This window comes from Tachysurus vachellii, chromosome 12 (genome assembly GCF_030014155.1).
Source record: "Tachysurus vachellii isolate PV-2020 chromosome 12, HZAU_Pvac_v1, whole genome shotgun sequence".
Lineage (NCBI taxonomy): Eukaryota > Metazoa > Chordata > Actinopteri > Siluriformes > Bagridae > Tachysurus > Tachysurus vachellii.
In genome coordinates this window covers 2698732-2718432 of record NC_083471.1, presented here as the reverse complement: position 1 = coordinate 2718432, position 19701 = coordinate 2698732, and the positions used below count along the sequence as shown (strand labels likewise).

General features: G+C 39.2%; 1 protein-coding gene and 2 long non-coding RNA genes across 5 annotated transcripts in view; all 3 read right to left on the bottom strand.

The window, feature by feature from the left end:
- The window catches only part of LOC132854432 (cell adhesion molecule DSCAM-like), a 17372-nt gene extending 3778 nt beyond the window's left edge, over positions 1-13594 (bottom strand). Inside the window, exons 1-3 of one of the 3 annotated variants that reach the window (XM_060882830.1) lie at positions 13311-13594; positions 7022-7336; positions 6229-6537 (exon numbers count right to left, since the gene is read on the bottom strand). In XM_060882830.1, coding sequence (XP_060738813.1) covers positions 6229-6537; positions 7022-7336; positions 13311-13512 — 826 coding nt within the window. In that variant the 5' untranslated portion in view covers positions 13513-13594. Of the gene's footprint in view, positions 1-6228; positions 6538-7021; positions 7337-8457; positions 8781-13310 lie in introns of those variants that run through there. The other 2 variants (XM_060882831.1, XM_060882832.1) reach the window with 2 other exon arrangements.
- On the bottom strand, positions 4044-4538 carry LOC132854435 (uncharacterized). Its single transcript, XR_009649253.1, has 2 exons — positions 4470-4538; positions 4044-4354 (listed from the first exon to the last, which is right to left on the bottom strand). It is a non-coding gene; the product is annotated as an uncharacterized LOC132854435 (long non-coding RNA).
- Positions 13595-13709: 115 nt separating the features above from the next.
- Positions 13710-14871, bottom strand: LOC132854437 (uncharacterized). The gene is made up of 3 exons (XR_009649255.1): positions 14679-14871; positions 14365-14433; positions 13710-13792 (listed from the first exon to the last, which is right to left on the bottom strand). It is a non-coding gene; the product is annotated as an uncharacterized LOC132854437 (long non-coding RNA).
- Between the last annotated feature and the right edge of the window lie 4830 nt (positions 14872-19701).

The following is a 19701-nucleotide window of genomic DNA, read 5'->3' as shown; positions in this document are numbered from 1 at the left end:
AGTAAGAGAACTACATGATGTTAAGATTTAAAGGTGTTAAATGGCAAATTCTTACATATTTTACAATTATTTTGATTATTGAATAGGAGAAAGAGAGCAAAAGAGGGAGGGAGGGGGAGAGAGAGAGAGAGAGAGAGAGAGAGAGAGAGAGAGAGAGAGAGAGAGAGAGACTCACCTTCAGTGATGTGAAGAAGAAGGAGAAGATAAAAACACACCAGCATTTTTAATAACTCTCCATAAGCAGAGACACTGTGTGTGGAAATGCAGTCTTACATTTGATCTTTAATGCTCTCTCTCTCTCACACGCATACACACACACACACACACACACACACACACACACACACACACACACGATCACATGTAGTGAAGTAATAGTGTCAACTACTTTTTTTCAGTTGTTACTTCCTGTTTTGACAGTCACACACACACACACACACATATACAATAATAACAAACAAATGCCAAACACTGCTTTCACTAAACAACACAATGAGTAAAGACACTGATTTTGATTGACATTTAATATGAAGTCAGAAAATAAAGAGAAAAGACATGAAATTTTCTTCTACTCCACTTAACCTCATCCAAATAATAAACAGGTTTTTGATTAATAATTGTAAGAATGGTTGACATGGTGATGATATGTTGATGTTGCATTGACAGCAGAAGTATACAGGAAAGTCCAAAGGTAAGAAGAGTTCATTTTAACTTGAGAAAAAGTGTCTGGTGCCAATTCAATTTGTGAATGAAAAACAGCTAAAATACGTTCAGACGGACTACAATACAATACAGTATGTAGAAATACAACTGCACATACATACAATAAGTTCAAAATCTGGTCGACCACATTAAATTATAATCAGTGTTCTAAGTTAAAACATCTTGTAAACTTTAATTAAATTGAAGAATTAGAAAATGATAGCTTTTTTATTCCACTAGATGGCAAAATAGAGCAATAAATTCTAAAAAGGGCCATTCTGGTCTGTTCATCAGGTGTGTAAATGTTGTGTGGTCTGTTGGTCAGGGGCCTGTTTCAGAAAGGAGGTTTAATAAACTTTGAGTTTAAACTTGAACTCTGAGTTGACAAACCCTGAGATGGGAAACTCTGAGTTTTCGGTTACAGAACAGCTGAAAAGTTTTAGTTTTATCAACTCTAAGTTGACTGACTCTGAGTTAAGCGCGTGCACTACAACTAAAAAACGCCATTATCAATGGAGCGCAGATATAACGAGTCACCATGGCAACAGCATCAGACAAAAGAAAAGTCTGCATATTTCTCATCAGCAGAACCGGAAGTGCTTATGCAAGCATACGGAGAATATGAACATGTATTTTTTTATTTTTTATTTTTTAAAAAGCAACACTGCTGTATAAAACAATAGTGGATTTAACATCAAATTTTAAAAGGTGTATTTTAAAAATGTATTATATATATATACCTTTAAAAGTTATATTTTTAATGTAAACTTCTCCCTCTACTTACACACTTTGTTTAATTCAAGGATAATTCATGCAATTGTATATTGTTTATTTCTTGTCTCCCCTTATTGTTCAAGTGGTTGATGTTGATTTGGGATTTAGAAAGTAATTAATAAGTAAATAGACCAAATTAATAAGTAGACCGATACTTTCTAGAGATAGTAATTATACATTAATCTAATTAGACTTGTTGAAGATGTAATTTGTAGTTAGTAATTAAGAACTATTTTAGAGTAAATTCCCAACTGTTATAATATCAGAGGTGAAACAGGAAGAACAGTATTTTATTTTATCAGGAAACAACACAAAAATGGTCAGAAAGCGCTTAAGAGCGAGACACACTTTCCTGGCCGCTGTGCAAACAGTAGCCTTACTAATATGTTCTGCATCCCCGATGTTATACACAAAACTACAATTCACAAAGAAACGTAAGGCAACGCAAAGCATCTGCTCGGATGTAAGAACACGGCCGCGATGGCTGATGGATGGATGAGATTATGGATCTTATGTAAGGAAAAACGGTATCGCTCAAATAAAAATGCATAGAGATGTGACAAAAATCCACTCTGGGCTCAAAAGAATTAATACAGACTCTTCATCAACAGGATCGTCCATAAAAGGACACGTCATTTCATTCATTTTACATTTACAGCATTTAGCAGACCCCCCTTACCCAGAGTGATTTATATTTTGTTTCAATTTATAACTGAGCAATTGTGTCCACAAAAACCTACTGGACCTGGGATTTGAACCCCTGACCTTCTGATCAGTAGTCCAACACCTTAATCACTGAGATACCACATCCCACATTCGCTTTGCTGCGAACTGCGTAACTGAAACGTGGGCAATGAATGAGGTGTTTAAACGTCACTTCCTCTTCAAAAAGGGGAGGAGACCCAAAGAAACTGAGTTTACTGAAGAAAACCTGCTCCCGACCAGGTTAGGTTCACAGAGTAAGTTACTATGGTAACTGACTCTGAGTATAAGTTACCTCTCTTTCAGAAACGGGCTTAACTTAACCTGCTTTCTCGGGTTTAACTTAACTCCCTTTCTGAAACGGAAAACCCAGAGTTTCCCTCATTTCAGGGTTAACATACTCAGAGTTTTCACTTAACCTGCTTTCTGAAACAGGCCCCAGGTGTGTAGGTGACTCTCTTATAACAAAATAAACTAACAGAAGGAAAATACCATGAGGGAATATCAAGACATCTAGTGGCCAAAACATAGAATGACAGGTCCAGAATCCTGAAGACACTTGTTTGTGTGTGTGTGTGTGTGTGTGTGAGAGAGAGAGAGAGAGAGAGAGAGAGAGAGAGAGAGAGAGAGAGAGAGAGAGAGAGAGAGAGAGAAATAAAGACAGCAATAAGAAAAGCAGCAAATCTACAGCTGACCAGCCCTAGGAGTTCCACTCATTTTATCAGATGCTCCTCCTGCAATTTCTTGGCATGCTGGGAGGGCCCATTTCTGGCCAGCCATGAATCCATACCCTTTGGATGCATTCTCTGGTCTCTCATTTCTTGTGTGGTGCCAGAAGCCTGAGGCCCTTCTGTAGACCATTAACACCCTCCTGGGACCTACCGGAGGCTCTGTAAAGTTATTACTAGCCCCCATTATGCCACTAGATTTGGCATCTGAAGTACTTCTGACCTTTAAAAAAGCTCCCCTTTTTAGCCTTGACCTCCTTTAGAATGTAGTGGACATGTAGGCTATTTCAGTAGTGTCTTACTTTCAGAAGGTGCCACCTGTCACCAGACAGTTGATTACACTACAGGCATTCTTTTCTCCACTTCAGTGAGTCTTTGGAGGTGGAAAGGCTGCATCTTGCCATACTCAGGAAGAACATTCTCAGATGTAGCTGGTGGGGTAACTCCATACTGCCTTTAGTCTGTTTTAGTGGCTGCACTTTGGTAACCCTTTCACCAGGCAGTGCCTATTTTATTTGGTCATACATGCTACAGTCTGTGCTTGGATGGTACATGGAGTAATCTCGTCTCTTAATATCAGGGCCCACCTTTCAGGGGTGTAGCATCTTCAACTACCCTGTTCAGGGGTGTCCCCATGCATAATGTTTTGCTGTGACAGGCTGGTCCTGCTACACACCAGGCATGCCTGATGTCTTTCTTCAGACAATCAGAATCTGAGGGACATGTGACTTGGATGCCCTTTGTCGGCCAATGAAAAATTGACGTGTTCACAGAAGCTTCAATAAACACGGTTCCAGGTTACAGGAATGAAAGAATGAAAGAACAGAATAAAAATTACAACCCACCATCAACCATCAAAGTTCTTGCAGTTATTTTCTGCTTGGACTGGTCATGTGAATTAAATGGGTTTAATCCAAACCTTAACAATAAAAGATCAAATAATTTTGACCAGAAATGATTTGCAAGCAGGAATTTTCTTCAATAATAAAAATATTTCAGTAATAATAATGATTTTATGGCTTGTTACAAGAATCTGATTAAACTAGAATAAATTTCACTAATGTTCATTGTTCTGTTGGATGTTTTATCTGTGTTGTGTAATAAAAAGCAGAAAATGAAGACAATCCACAGTGAACATTTCAGCTTCTGACATTTATTGTTGAAAGAATTTAGAATAGAAAAGTTTGTTATATCTAAAGCTGAGTGCTTTTGTAACTTTTACAGCTGTGTACAGACCTAAAGGAATCATATTATATCAAGGATGCCTTAAAAAATGTAATATTTATCGTTTCTTTGTGTGTGTGTGTGTGTGTGTGTGTGTGTGTGTGTGTGTGTGTTAGTTAGTTAGTTTTGATGCTGGCGTATACTGTAACTTCTTCTGATGCCACTGGAGTGTGTGCTGCTCTCACAGTGTTACTGTGGACTACAGTCGAGTACAGCAGGCCATCCTGCAGGAATAGAGCAGCAATAATGTTATTACACACACATACACACACACACACAGACACAATAAAACATATTCACATGTACATATAAAATAAACACATTTAGAATTTTACACACCTGTTCTTCTTCTTTGTTGTGTTTAGTTTTTGGATTCACGGCGGTGTACAGAACATCAACATCATTCTGTAGGAAAAATATGATGCATTATAAAAAACTAATGACACACACACATAGACACACACACACACACACACACACACACACTATGTGATGATCTACTGAACAGTGGTATGTTTTCCAACCTGCTTCTTCTGCTGTCCTGCTTGTCCATCATCGATCTCGATCTGTCCTTGTCTCTGTACTACAGAATGAAATGGAGTGAAATGCAGAAATGTGTGTGAGTGAGTGAGTATGTATGTGTGTGCGTGTGCGTGTGTGTGTGTGTGTGTGTGTGTGTGTGCGCGTGTATACTGTACCTCTGTGTTTCCAGTAGATGACCCCTCCGAGTATCAGCAGCAGCAGCAGAACCCCAACAGCAGTACAGATGATGATGATGGTGTTGAGAGGATCTGAGTTTGTCCCTATATGGAACAGATGAGAAGTGAAAAGGACACAGGGGTTTAAATTCTTCATTCTGATTGGTTCACAATGTTGAATCATTATCTAGTCTGACAGTTTATATTAACACACTGAGTCTAATGTTATCGTTTCTATAGTAACAGCTCCTTCACAGACTCACAGGGAGAACTCTGGTGGACTCTACAAAATGTGAGGCTAATTTTAAGATTTATTACTTTTTATAACCATCTGAGTAATTTGTTAATGTATATTAGCTTTCTATCTAAATTAAGTAGATTTGTGAGATGATTCTGCTCCAGGAGATGTTAGGAGAACAGGAGAACATCATGAGCTCATCTTAAATAAACAGAAGTTAATGTAGTGTGTTGACTAACGTACTAACACTAAAACTAAGACTTTTCATTGCAGTGTGTATCAGTGGTGTGTGGTACCTGGTCTGGAATGAGGTGAAGTTGTTGTGATCACTGGTGTGGATGATGAAGGTCTTGTTGGTGCCCCTGTAAGGAGAGAAAGGTTTAATAAGTTATAAATAAAGAGTGTGATGTGTGGTGAGTGAAGGCAGGACACAAGTGTGGAAACTCAGTGTGTTCTTTATTAAAGACAATCCAGGAATCGTAGTGAGAAGTGAAAGCAGGTCAGAACACAAACTCAGATAATCTGTAATCATAAACACAAACACAGACGAAGGACAGAACACAGAACAGAAATGTGTCTAATTATTACATTTTATTTATCAGTTATTGTCACCAAGATTTGATGAATGATCTCCACATCATTTTATTATAAAATAGAAGTTCACATATTTATTAAAATATTTCATTGTCATAAACACTGTAGTCAAATACACATATGGTTTATATACAGAAGGATGTTTTACCTTTTACTGTGAGTTTGATGTCTGTAATGATTTTGTTGTTGATCTCACAGTTGTACCATCCTCCATCCTCTACAGTCAGGTGTGATATGAGTAGAGAGAGATTTCCTGGAGGATGATCATTAAAGACCTGAACTCTGTCTGTGTAGAGATTTGTCTGCTCCTTTGGGAAGATCTTTATGTCATCAGATCCTTTATTAAAGCTCCATCTGAAAGTGTGTGGTTTGGCTTGTAGTTCAGAGCAGGAGCAGGGCAGAAGGACAGACTGTCCCACGATTCCAGTCACATCCACTGTCTGTTGATTCAGTCTGCAACCTGGAGAATGAACAAACATCAACATATTGTATTGATGTTACAACATCAGATTAATCTGTCATGAGATTATCACTGAAGTAACATTGTGAATAAAAATGACTCATTTACCTTTAACAGTGAGACTGATGAATCTGTATTCACCCACTTTAACATCACACATGTAAAGTCCTCCATCCTGTTCAGTCAGGTGTGATATGAGCAGAGAGAGATTTCCTGAAGAGTGATCATTAACCAGCTGAAATCTCTCTTTGTACTCATCACTCTCAGGAGATATCTGTGTCCAGTTATTTGTGTATTTCTCCCATGTGAATGTCTCAGGTTTTCTGTGGAGCTCAGTGCAGGAGCAGGGCAGCAGTACTGAGTCTCCTGTGTATGCAGTGATCTCTTCTGTCTCTCCATTTCCTTTCAGACTGCAGCCTGTATGAACACACCAGTTAATGATGTGTTAATGAGCAGTTCACCATCTGTAACAACTCTACAGAACTACAGACATCCTGTAACTCCACAACTCACTAATGTCCACAACTTACTTGTGTCCAATAATCACTAAGTTTAATAACTCTCTAATATCCACAAGTGGTCAAAGAGAAAGAGTTTTGCAATTAAAATGTATTTTTAAACATTTCCTATGAAACAACACACTTCATCATACACAACTACAGACAAATCATGTCACAGTATTGTGGTAAGCTACAGACATGTAGTTTCATCACATGACACTTCTACAGACTCAGGCAAAAATGTTTAGAGGCTTTTTACACAGACAATAACAGCAGAAAAAACATTTCTCAAATTTATACAAATAAAGAGGTTAATATATTATATTAATGTTATAACCTCAGATTAATCTGTCATAAGATTATCACTGAAATAACATTGTGAATAAAAATGACTCATTTACCTTTAACAGTGAGACTGATGAATCTGTATTCACCCACTTTAACACGACACATGTAAAATCCTCCATCCTGTTCAGTCAGGTGTGATATGAGCAGAGAGAGATTTCCTGAAGAGTGATCATTAACCAGCTGAAATCTCTCTTTGTACTCATCACTCTCAGGAGATATCTGTGTCCAGTTAAATAGACCTGTACTTTTCTCCCATGTGAATGTCTCAGGTTTTCTGTGGAGCTCAGTGCAGGAGCAGGGCAGCAGTACTGAGTCTCCTGTGTATGCAGTGATCCGTTCTGTCTCTCCATTTCCTTCCAGACTGCAGCCTGTATGAACACACCAGTTAATGATGTGTTAATGAGCAGTTCACCATCTGTAACAACTCTACAGAACTACAGACATCCTGTAACTCCACAACTCACTAATGTCCACAACTTACTTGTGTCCAATAATCACTAATTTTAATAACTCTAATAAACTACGGTCAAATCATGTCACAGTATTATAAGCTCACAGCACACAGCTACAGACATGTGGTTTCCTCATATGATGTTTCTACACTCAGGCAAAAATATTTAGATGCTTGTTACAGAACATTACAGCAAAAAAACATTTCTTAAATTTATCCAAATGAAGAGATTATTGAGTGTCAGTTTGAATGTAAAGGTCTCTCATCATCTGTCACACACATGGTCAAGTGTTAATCTACAGAACACAAACTACACAATGTTCACATGAACATGTTCCTCTGAGACACTGAAACTCTGCATGTATTTTACTCTGAACAGCGAAACCCACTTCTATTTTAGTGACACGACACAAAAAACAAAAAGGAAGTGAAAGTGTGAACACAGCACATGGGTAAGGAGTTTAGTGACCCATTCCATGAAGAGTTTACACACACCCAATCTTTGACATGATTGGTACAAAATCTTGTGATGTAACCACATGTACGACGCTAAAAGAACCTCGATGAGTAACAGCCAATGAGAGAGCGAGAGGAAGGTGTAGGGGGACGAGGAAGGAACAACCAGAACAGCCATCATGATGAAGGAGACTCAGTGTTCTACATGAACCCAGGACATAGACGGGGATTAATAAAGACCTGGCAGAAAGTTCTTACTTAATAAGTGTTAAGCAGGTTTGATTAAAGTCCAATAATTAACATTTTCTCCTGTTTATGTTTCTATTTACATTCAGTTTGGCAGCAAAACCAAAAACTCCAAAACTCAAATAATTTCAGTTGTTCAGTGAGAACTTTATATTTTCATATAATAAGTAAAATTAGTGAATGACTTTATGGTTTAAAAGATAAAATCTTACATACAGCATTTCCTGACATAGTATTAAACAGGAATGTGTGTGTGTGTGTGTGTGTGTGTGTGTGTGTGTGTGTGTGTGAGAGAGAGAGAGAGAGAGAGAGAGAGAGAGAGATCAGCAGACTCACCTTCAGTGACATGAAGCTGTATAAGGAGGAGGAGAAGAAAACACACCTGCATTCTTCCTGAGGACCAACACATTAATCCAAAGAGAGAATTAGAGCTAAACACACACTGACCGACTGCTGCAGTGTGTCTCATCATAATGAACACACTCTATAGATCACATTCACACCATCACAGTTAAAACAGGAAGTGCAAAATTAGCAGTATGGCCTTGACCACATAGAAGTGAGAAGTTTCTCATGTCTTTTGCACAACAGAACTGAGTCTATGTTCTGAATCCTTATTAATCATCTAATGCTGATAAACTAATCAACTATTATACATTTTAATGCATCAAACAAAAGCAGTGTGGTTTTGCATTTCTCCTTGTAAACATGTATTTTATTGTGTTTTACATTTTTCATGACCTTTGACATGACGTAGTGACAGTCAGCAGCAGTCTACAGCATTACTGACCTGACATCTCCATCTAGTGGTCTTTTAGAGTTAGTGCACCAGAATTAAGCTCATTATGATATGATTGATTGATTGATTGATTTTTCATGAAGTCTCCAGTTACCTCATTTCACTTAAAAATGACAAATATACAAATGTCTGTTATTCTAATGTTTCCCCTTTATACATTGTGTGTCATTCAACACAAAGAAAGTGAACATCTGGTGCAAACAGCTGGACAAAAAGTAGTAGAGCACTTGTCCATACTCTTCAGTATTCTGTGCAGTGTACAATAAGGAGTTGAATAAGGAGGTTTATATGGGTGAGATATTAAACTCATGTAATGACGAGTCTGGACATTTCTCCATCCCACCAGCAGACGTCACACTTACCAGAGTGCTGGTGTAACCTCAGCCCTTCTCTTACTTATCAAGAGCTTTATCCTGGTCTGCATTGTGGTGGATATGGAGTTTCTCCCAAGAACACAGGGAATAAGGTGGGAATACACCATGAAGAAGGAGCCAGGTCATGACATGATATTACATGATTTAGAGCCACCAAAACATCTACCAGCATGTTTTTTTACAGGAGATCATGGGAAACTTCACACTGATGGTAATATGAGCTCAGGATCAATCCAGAGACCCTGAAGCTGTGAGGGTCTGGAATACTGAGCTTCAACTTTTAAAAGAGAAAAAGCTGTAACTAATGAAGTAATTCATACTGACGTACGTGTCCCTTAGTGACAAGTTTTCGGATTGCGTAGGAAACCCCTCCATAACCCCATTAAGAGATGTGTCCTAGTTTGCATGGGTTAGTTTTGAAAACACAAGATCAACTATCAGAGTTGATCTTACCTTGAAGGCAGGTGTCCTTCAAAGTCCCTCGGTCTTCTAACAAAGGATCCTCTTCAAGTTCTTCTACCTAATCTATTGTTTGGATCTTTAAATGATGGAGTCAGACTTAGACCTTTTTTGTCTTTTCAGGGTCCTCACAATGGGAGGCCAAGTTTTTATTGAAAGCAACGTAATACAGATAAACGTGTGTAATATATGTAAAGTAAAATAAAAGAAAATTACAAATAAAATCTCCTTCAAATAATCAAACAGTATTAGAATAAGTAAAAGTAATTAAAATGCAAAGATTATAACAAACCAAGAAACACTCTCCAAGTGTAAGCTTGTGTTTGTTCTATGATGCACACAGAGTATAACATGCACTGAGCTTGTCTACACTAGAATGCACACACAATGTAATTCAAGACAAGCTTTTATACGTTTTCAAGCCTTTCGCCAATACGGCATTCTTATTGACTTTAAAACCAACATTCCTTTCCATTCCTCTTTCCCCAAACCGGTCAGTGACCAGTTGTATTCTTTAAGGTATACATTCCTTTCAAAAAGCACACGCTTACAATATCATCTTACTAACTAAGTCCTTCCCCCACGAGTGTTGGGGTTTCCCTTTACGGATTACTGTCAGCAGTATCCTTCTGAACACTGAGGGTTGACTTTTTACCAAGAGAGCCTTCATATAACATACTCAGCACATCTTATCTTTTAACACACAAGCAATATTATTGCATACATATTTTGAAAGAAAAGAAAGAAAAAATATATAAAGAAATAAAGAAAACGTGCATCCTGTCCCTCTATCAGTTCACACAAACATTCTTTAGTCACAAACAACAGATGTTTACAAATAGATGTCATCTTCAAACAGATTTCTCAGACACTTACAGACATGATTCATAAGTTTTTTTATGATGCACAAAATTGGGATAAGTCACTCAGCCCTCTGTTTTTTGCAGTACAAGAGGTCCTGCAAGTTAGGAGGACGGACCTTCTAGTAGTAAAAGTGAAACTCTATGCATTCTTGACCTGAGAGCAAAACCCAATGTATGCCCTGTATAATCAGGCACTCGGGTACAGGAATTTGTTATGGGAGCTCAAGTGCTCATTTTTCTACCCACAGTGAGCTCTAAATTACTCAACAAGGGGCAATACGAGGTCACACGGAGAGTCAGAGATGTCAGCTATAAGGTCAGGTGAAAAGACAGACACCAACACTTTCGATTGCCTGAACACAAGAAACAACTGATGCTCAGTATGGAGTAATCGAGGAGTCGCACAGTGACTGGTCCAGCACTGTGATTTTGGTGCCCAAAGCTGAAGAGTTGCTCTTGTTCTGTGTGGCCTTTCAAAAATTCAATATAATGTCTAATACCCAATGCCTCACATTGACAAACTACTCGATAGGTTAGGTGTGGCTCACTTTTACTCGACCCTGGACTACAACATCCCTTAAAAAAACTCCATGTGGGTTACACCAATTTGTAACTCTTCCTTTTGGTTTGTTCAGAGCCCCAGCAACGTCCCAGCAGACATAGAATAAAAGAATAAAATTTAAAGTTGGAAGTCTAAAATGGTTGGAGGGAACAAACTGAATAAGAAATAAAGATAATGTATCTACTAATGTATGAATGCAGGACTATTTCTAAACAAATCCCTTGATTATTTTATTGATGGATCAGTGATTTGAGGTCTTCTCTACTGCAGACTCACTGTTCCATCTCCATCACCTCTGCTGTAATTGACTGTACCAGAACCTGGAGAGTAAAATCAACAAGAAAATCTCAGGTCATGCAGCTAAAATGTTGAGGAAGTGGATGATAAATTTCCCACAAAAGCTTGAAAGATTTTGTACCTTTCTTTCTGGTGGTGCAATAAACCACAGCCACGATTATGTGCAGAAAGATCACAGTTACCACGGCGACAGGTATATAGGGAAGAGAATCTGGAGAAACATCATCAATATCACTCAGAACATGACCTTTAAACTGTTTAGATGTTTCACTGAAATTTGCCTGTTTTAAAGGAAACAGTGATGGAAAGTGTAAAAGAAGAGAAGAGTTTGATAGAATGAGTGATAAGGAGTTTGGAGGTGTGTAGTTGTCAAGTGTTTTTTCCAACTGTGCGCTTTCCCACACTTGAAGACACTTGAACAGTCTCACTGTTTGAATGATTAAACTGGATTCCACTCAATGATTAAGCCTTGTGAATTTCATTCATCCATTTATTTGGTATAGCATTTCTATGTAGCATTAATGTAGGTGAAAAACCGGCTGTCACTTCAGAGTTCTTTGAGTACCCGCTCCAGCACAGTGTTTTTATCAAGCTCTAATACTTCTTTTTTGTTAAGTTAGCGCTGCTCTTTGCCGTGGCGTAAATTCCCAGTGCATAACAATAAAAGCAAAAACGCGCTTCCTTATCCAGCCAAGGCACACGCAACAGATTGTGGATTAGTTTCACCTGGTTCTAATGAGGGAAGGCGGGGCGACAGGCGGTTTGCCGCAACAGTAGTTTAGTGTATAACTTGTATAACTGAGTCTTAATAAAGATCATTTACACAGAATAGTTTCAAGAGAAAGTTCTGTTAATGGAGATTTTAAGAGATCATGAGCTTATCTTAAGTGGACAGAAGTTAATGTAGTGTGTTGACTAACATAATAACACTAAATCTAAGACTTTTCATTGCAGTGTGTATCAGTGGTGTGTGGTACCTGGTCTGGAATGAGGTGAAGTTGTTGTGATCACTGGTGTGGATGATGAAGGTCTTGTTGGTGCCCCTGTAAGGAGAGAAAGGTTTAATAAGTTATAAATAAAGAGTGTGATGTGTGGTGAGTGAAGGCAGGACACAAGTGTGGAAACTCAGTGTGTTCTTTATTAAAGACAATCCAGGAATCGTAGTGAGAAGTGAAAGCAGGTCAGAACACAAACTCAGATAATCTGTAATCATAAACACAAACACAGACGAAGGACAGAACACAGAACAGAAATGTGTCTAATTATTACATTTTATTTATCAGTTATTGTCACCAAGATTTGATGAATGATCTCCACATCATTTTATTATAAAGTAGAAGTTCACATATTTATTAAAATATTTCATTGCTATAGATAAACACTGTAGTCGGTTTATATACAGAAGCACATTTTACCTTTTACTGTGAGTCGGACGTCTGTACTGATTTTGTTGTTGATCTCACACCTGTAAAATCCTCCATCCTCTACAGTCAGGTGTGATATGAGTAGAGAGAGATTTCCTGGAGGATGATCATTAAAGACCTGAACTCTGTCTGTGTAGAGATTTGTCTGCTCCTTTGGGAAGATCTTTATGTCATCAGTTCCTTTATTAAAGCTCCATCTGAAAGTGTGTGGTTTGGCTTGTAGTTCAGAGCAGGAGCAGGGCAGAAGGACAGACTGTCCCACGATTCCAGTCACATCCACTGTCTGTTGATTCAGTCTGCAACCTGGAGAATGAACTAACATCAACATATTGTATTGATGTTACAACATCAGATTAATCTGTCATGAGATTATCACTGAAGTAACTTTGTGAATAAAAATGACTCATTTACCTTTAACAGTGAGTCTGATGTATCTGTATTCACCTTTTTTAACACTACAAATGTAAACTCCTCCATCCTGTTCAGTCAGGTGTGATATGAGCAGAGAGAGATTTCCTGAAGAGTGATCATTAACCAGCTGAAATCTCTCTTTGTACTCATCACTCTCAGGAGATATCTGTACCCAGTTATATCCATCTGTACTTTTTCCCATGTGAATGTCTCAGGTTTGCTGTGGAGCTCAGTGCAGGAGCAGGACAGCAGTACTGAGTCTCCTGTGTATGCAGTGATCTGTTCTGTCTCTCCATTTCCTTTCAGACTGCAGCCTGTATGAACACACCAGTTAATGATGTGTTAATGAGCAGTTCACCATCTGTAACAACTCTACAGAACTACAGACATCCTGTAACTCCACAACTCACTAATGTCCACAACTTACTTAAGTCCACAGTAAGGATGTAACTGCATATGACATCATGAACAGACAACATGATCTACATAGATACAAGTACAGCTCTGAGTCAGTAATTGGAGGTGCAGTGTTTATTTATTCTACAGTATTGTGATCTAATCGATTACATTTGCTTTATATGTTTATCCAAAGCTACTTCATCAAAGTTTTTCAAGGATTTAAAATAACATCCATATTTTACTGTAAACCAAATGCTCTTTTTGCCTGATCGTTTACACTGTAATTGTGCAAAACTGTGTGTAAAACTACAATGTAACTTAAAACCCAGATACAGAAATGGCTCTTTGGAGCACGAGTACAGATAAAGACTGTGTCATCATGTTACTGCCCAAAGCCACAGGTCAGTAATGAACTCTTTAAAAATTTTTAACTACATAATTCAGTATTTTCATGTACACATTATATGTCCACATCAGAAGTAAGAGAACTACATGATGTTAAGATTTAAAGGTGTTAAATGGCAAATTCTTACATATTTCACAATTATTTTGATTATTGAATAGGAGAAAGAGAGCAAAAGAGGGAGGGAGGGAGAGAGAGAGAGAGAGAGAGAGAGAGAGAGAGAGAGAGAGAGAGAGAGAGAGAGAGACTCACCTTCAGTGATGTGAAGAAGGAGAAGATAAAAACACAACAGCATTTTTAATAACTCCATAAGCAGAGACACTGTGGGTGGAAATGGAGTCTTACATTCGATCTTTAATGCTCACACACACACGATCACATATAGTGAAGTAATAGTTTCAACTACTTTTTTTCAGTTGTTACTTCCTGTTTTGACAGTCATACACAACTCTCTCTCTATCTATCTATCTATCTATCTATCTATCTATCTATCTATCTATCTATCTATCTATCTATCCAAAGCTTATATTTTCTACCAGCATCAGGCCCAAGCATGTATTACTCACCTTCAGCGACATGACAAATCTTACTGAGGACCCAAATCCACACACTATACACACTGCAGGTTTAACACATTACCACATTCACACACTGACAGGAAGTGCAAATATTGCAACACACCACTGACAAGGCAGAAGAGTGAAATACTAAAAGCGTGATGCTGCATCGAAACACACACATGCCAAACACTGCTTTTACTAAACAACACAATGACTTCTGAGTTTGTGTGTGTGTGTGTGTGTGTGTGTGTGTGTGTGTATATGTGTGTGTGTGTTTGCGTGAGAGAGAGAGAGAGAGAGAGAGAGAGAGAGAGAGAGAGAGAGAGAGCAAAAAGACTAGCAGCAAATCTACAACTGACCACCCCTTTGAGTTCCACCCAGGTTATCAGATGCTCCTCCTGAAATTTCTTGGCATGCTGGCAGGGCCCATACACAGTCCTCAAGAGGGTATGCTTAGTAAATTACTACCTGCAAAATCCTGGTAATTAAGCAGATACACAATTATCTCTCATCATCCAGCTAATAAGTGGGTTGAGTCAACACCACTTGTGTTTGCATTCACTATTCTCCCTACAGATCCCACTGAGGATACTTTCATCTTGTAAGGAGAAGAACTCACCTCCACACAGAGCAAAGCCCAGTTTTTTGCTGATGTTTTCCAAGAATGATTCATCAAGTCAAGACAAGAATCTTTTATTGTTAATTTCAACCATAAATAGCTGCATATGGTACTACATAGAACAAAAAAAGAGCTACAAAGAATAACACAGAGACAAGGACTTATTTGGTCAACCACGAAACAGTCACTGCTCAGGAGCAGAAGTTACATGAATTACATAAGATTTGTCCCTGCATTCATCTCTCTAGCATTCCACCTTTCAGATCAGGCAGCAAACGGGTCATTAACAAGTCCAAAAATCTGTCTGTAACAGAGCAATACAGGGCAGGCAGGACCAATGACAGGAGAACAGGCAGGGTCAAATCAGGCAGAGCAGGAACAGGAACAAAGGCAGGATGACTTAACATGACCAATAAGCAGGCTTGGACATGCTTGAGTCTGGAGACATGAAAAGACAGGTGAATATGCAGGGCCCTGGGAAGCTTGAGATGGACTGACACTGGGTTGAGGACCTTAGATATCAGAAACTGTCTAACGAAGTGAGGGGCGAGCTTCAAACAGGTTGCTTTAAGGAGGGGTTTTCAATTGGACATAGCTTCTGAATGTCTTAAATATTTGTGGTGGCAGCACTTGACGAAGGCCAGGGTTGAGGGGACTAAAACCATTGGTGGCTTATAAAGGGGATAAGCTAGTAGGCCAGTGGGGGTTGATGGGAGGGAGTTGTGTGGATATGTGAGGGATCTTCAGCACACAAGATTCAGAGTCCTTTCTTGAGCTCTTGGTTTAGATCCTTGGCCATTGGACTGGGGATGCAAAACCTGACAACAGACTTAAGGAAACTCCCAAAAGGTGGCAGAGTTCCTTCCAAAACAAAGAAGTGAACTGGGGGCCTCAGGTTTGGAGACTATGTTAACGGGGAATGCTGTGTAGGTGGAAGACATGCTGCCAAGTGCAGCTTAGGCAGTGGGATAAAGTGGGCCATTTTTGAGAAGCAATTGCCCAAAGAGAAAATCACAGTGTTGTGAGAGAATGGTGTTAGTTTGGTGACAAAGTCAAAAGAGACGTGGGCTCATGTTCTACAGGAAACAGGAAGAGGCTAAAACTAGCCTGCTGGGGAATTTTTCAGCAGGGCAAAAACTGGGCAAGCTGCCACAAATTCCTAGATGTCTTTCTTGAGGGAGGGCCTCCAGAATTGCTGCTGGAAGACTTCCTCCAGAGGGAAGGCTTTTCATCAATGATTACCTGCAATCCTCCAATGGTACCACTCCTCCAGCTCAATTTGGTAGGTAATGGTAGGTTGCATTGGAGTTCTGCTCGGACTGGCTCAGACGATAAGAATAGAAGGTGCAGGAATGTAGATGAGGTCCATGGGGTCTCTATATGTCAGAAATGCTCCAACACCATCCAAAGCATCAACCTCCACAATGAATTGGCACACAGGATCAGTCTGGGACAGTATGGGACAGAACTGTACCCACGAATAAACATGGTGGTAAAGACATGGAAGTCACATTTCTCAGCTTTCACATACCAATGGTTCTAGAGGAGGCATTGGATCATGGTTTGGACATGGTGGGGGTGTTCCTCCAGGGAGTGAGAGAAGATCATTATGACATCCAGGTAGACAAACACGTAGTGGATGAGCATGTCTTGGAGGACATTAATAACAAATGTGGTTGTAATACTGCCGGCTAGTTGGTGAGGCCAAACAGCATAACCAGGTACTCGTAATGTCCAGTAAGTGCGTTAAAAGCCGTCTTCCACTCATACCCCTCTCAGATGTGGAAGTTGGTAAGCATTGTAAACCAGCCAGCTTTGTAAACACAGTGCCTCCCTGGAGGAGTTTAAACACCAAAGAAGTAAGGGTAGCAGCTGTTGAAGATGGATGGACCAGTTGAGTGCTGATAGCTCTGAGGGTGCAAGGTGCAGTGCGAGGAGTGATGAGGGCTTTGAGGTAGGAGGGAGCCAGTCCATTTTTGGCTATGTAGGCAAGCATCAATGTTTTGAATCTTATGCATGAAGCCAGTGGAGGAAGCACAGCAGCAGGGTGGTATGCGAGAACTTTGGTATGCAGTAACAGGTTGAAAACAAGTCATGAAGCTGCATTTTGGATCATTTGCAGAGGACAAATTGTGCTCATAGATAGACCTGCCAGCACTGAGTTGCAGTAGTACATTCTTGAGATGACAAGAGACTGAACAAGTACCTGAGCAGCCTGTGTGGACAAAAATGGCCGAATCCTCCCAATGTTGTAGAAAAGAACCAACATGAGCATGTCAAATTAGCAACATGTGAGGAAAAGGACAGTTGATTGTCCATGGTTACCCCAAGGTTGCGAGCTGTGACTAAAGGGGAGATCATATTGTTATGCAGGGATATTGCAAGATCATGACCTGGGGATGAATCACGTGGGATGATCAGAAGTTCAGTTTTGCTAGGATTGAGCTTCAACTGATGAGCCGTTATCCACGATGATATGTCTGCCAGACATGCTGAGATCCGAACAGAAGATGTGGTATCTGAGGGTGGGAAAGAGAAGATAAGTTGAGTATCATCAGCATAGCAGTGGTAAGAGAACCCGTGTGAGCAAATAACTTCACTGAGTATACAGGATCCTGAAAAGGAGAGGACCAAGTACTGAGCCCTGTGGGACACCAGTGGAGAGTCTTAGTGGAGCAGATGTCACTCCCCTCCATGTTTCCAGATATGAGCAACCTTCTAGGTAGGAAGAAAACAATTCCCATGCTGATCTGCAAATTTCAAGACTCCTGAGGATGGACAAGAGAGTCTTCTGGTTGACCATATCAAATGCTGCTGAAAAAATTGAGGAGGATGAGGATAGATGAAGCTTGGCTGATATAGCAGCATGTAGTTTCACAGAGAAATCACAAGGGCTGTCTCTGTCGAATGTGCTGTTTTAAAACTCTTCTGCAGAAGCCCGGAGAGTTTAAACAGGTATAGCAGACAGACAAGTGAGACTGTTTTCCTTTGAGGTAACGCTGACCCATTGAAGACATCATCAAAGACTACATTCCTTGAAAACGCTTCACTGTGAGCCTGTGCTCAAGATCAGAACAAAGCTCTTTGGCTGAGCCTCAATGCTGCTCAGCCCCACTTGCCAGTAACCACAGGACAACCAAAACCACCACAATCTCCATATCCATTATGCACTCATTCAGCATCCACTTTGCCTCTCTGTACATTAAAAGTGGAGGTCAGTCCATCACAGGGTGCCAGGCAACAGGCAATATATCTACACGCATGTTTTTAGACTAAAAAAACTGAAGAACCCACAGGAACTTAACACCAGCTATTCCGCTGGGAGATGAACTTCACTGATGAAGCTGGTCAATGGTAGGAAAGTATTTTACAATCAACTATTCAATAAGGATCTACTGATTAATTCAAATCTGTTACAATATTATGCTAAAAAAATTGTTTTAACATTATTTTGTAACAGATTTGAATTAATCAATACATCCTTGATTTAAAAAAGATGTCAGTTCTATTAGCAGTTACAATGCAATATTATGAAAACTAACAATTTGCCTTTTTTTAAATGCTGTCAATATTGTGAAAATCAGACCTCTAAATGTATTTAATTTAACTCTTTATTTTAACCTTAATTCAGGGATTTAGCTAAAACTGTGAATAATAAATGAAGTTAATGTATTTACTAAACAATTTATGCAGGACTATTTCTGAACAAATCTACTGATAAATTTCTTGATCAGTGAATTGAGGGCTTCTCTACTGCAGACACAAATTTTCCATTTAACTTTCTTAAATAAACCACAGCCACGATAATGTGCAGAAAGAACACAGTTAACAAAGCGACCGGTATATAGGGAAGAGGATCTGGAGAGACATCACCCATATCACTCAGAACATGACCTTAAAACTCTTTGTTGTTAATGTTTTTAACAGGTTTAGGTTTATAGGCTCAAAGGATCATAGAGTCCTCCTCAAATGCTAAGGATCCCTCAACCAGAAATTATATGCCCTGACGTGGAGGTGTTGTGAAAAATCTTAGTAAAAATAATTAAAGTATTATTCCTTACAATACTATAACCAAAGTAAAGTATTAAGCCTTGCAAAATATTACAACTACTTTTAAGGTAATATATGACTAACAAACATATAAATAGCCACATTCTCAATGTCTTTGGAGTCTTTGGAGGTGGAAAGGCTGCATCTTGCCATACTCAGGAAGAACATACTCAGATGTAGCTGGTGGGGTAACTCCATACTGCCTTTAGTCTGTTTTAGTGGCTGCACTTTGGTAACCCTTTCACCAGGCAGTGCCTATTTTATTTGGTCATACATGCTACAGTCTGTGCTTGGATGGTACATGGAGTAATCTCGTCTCTTAATATCAGGGCCCACCTTTCAGGGGTGTAGCATCTTCAA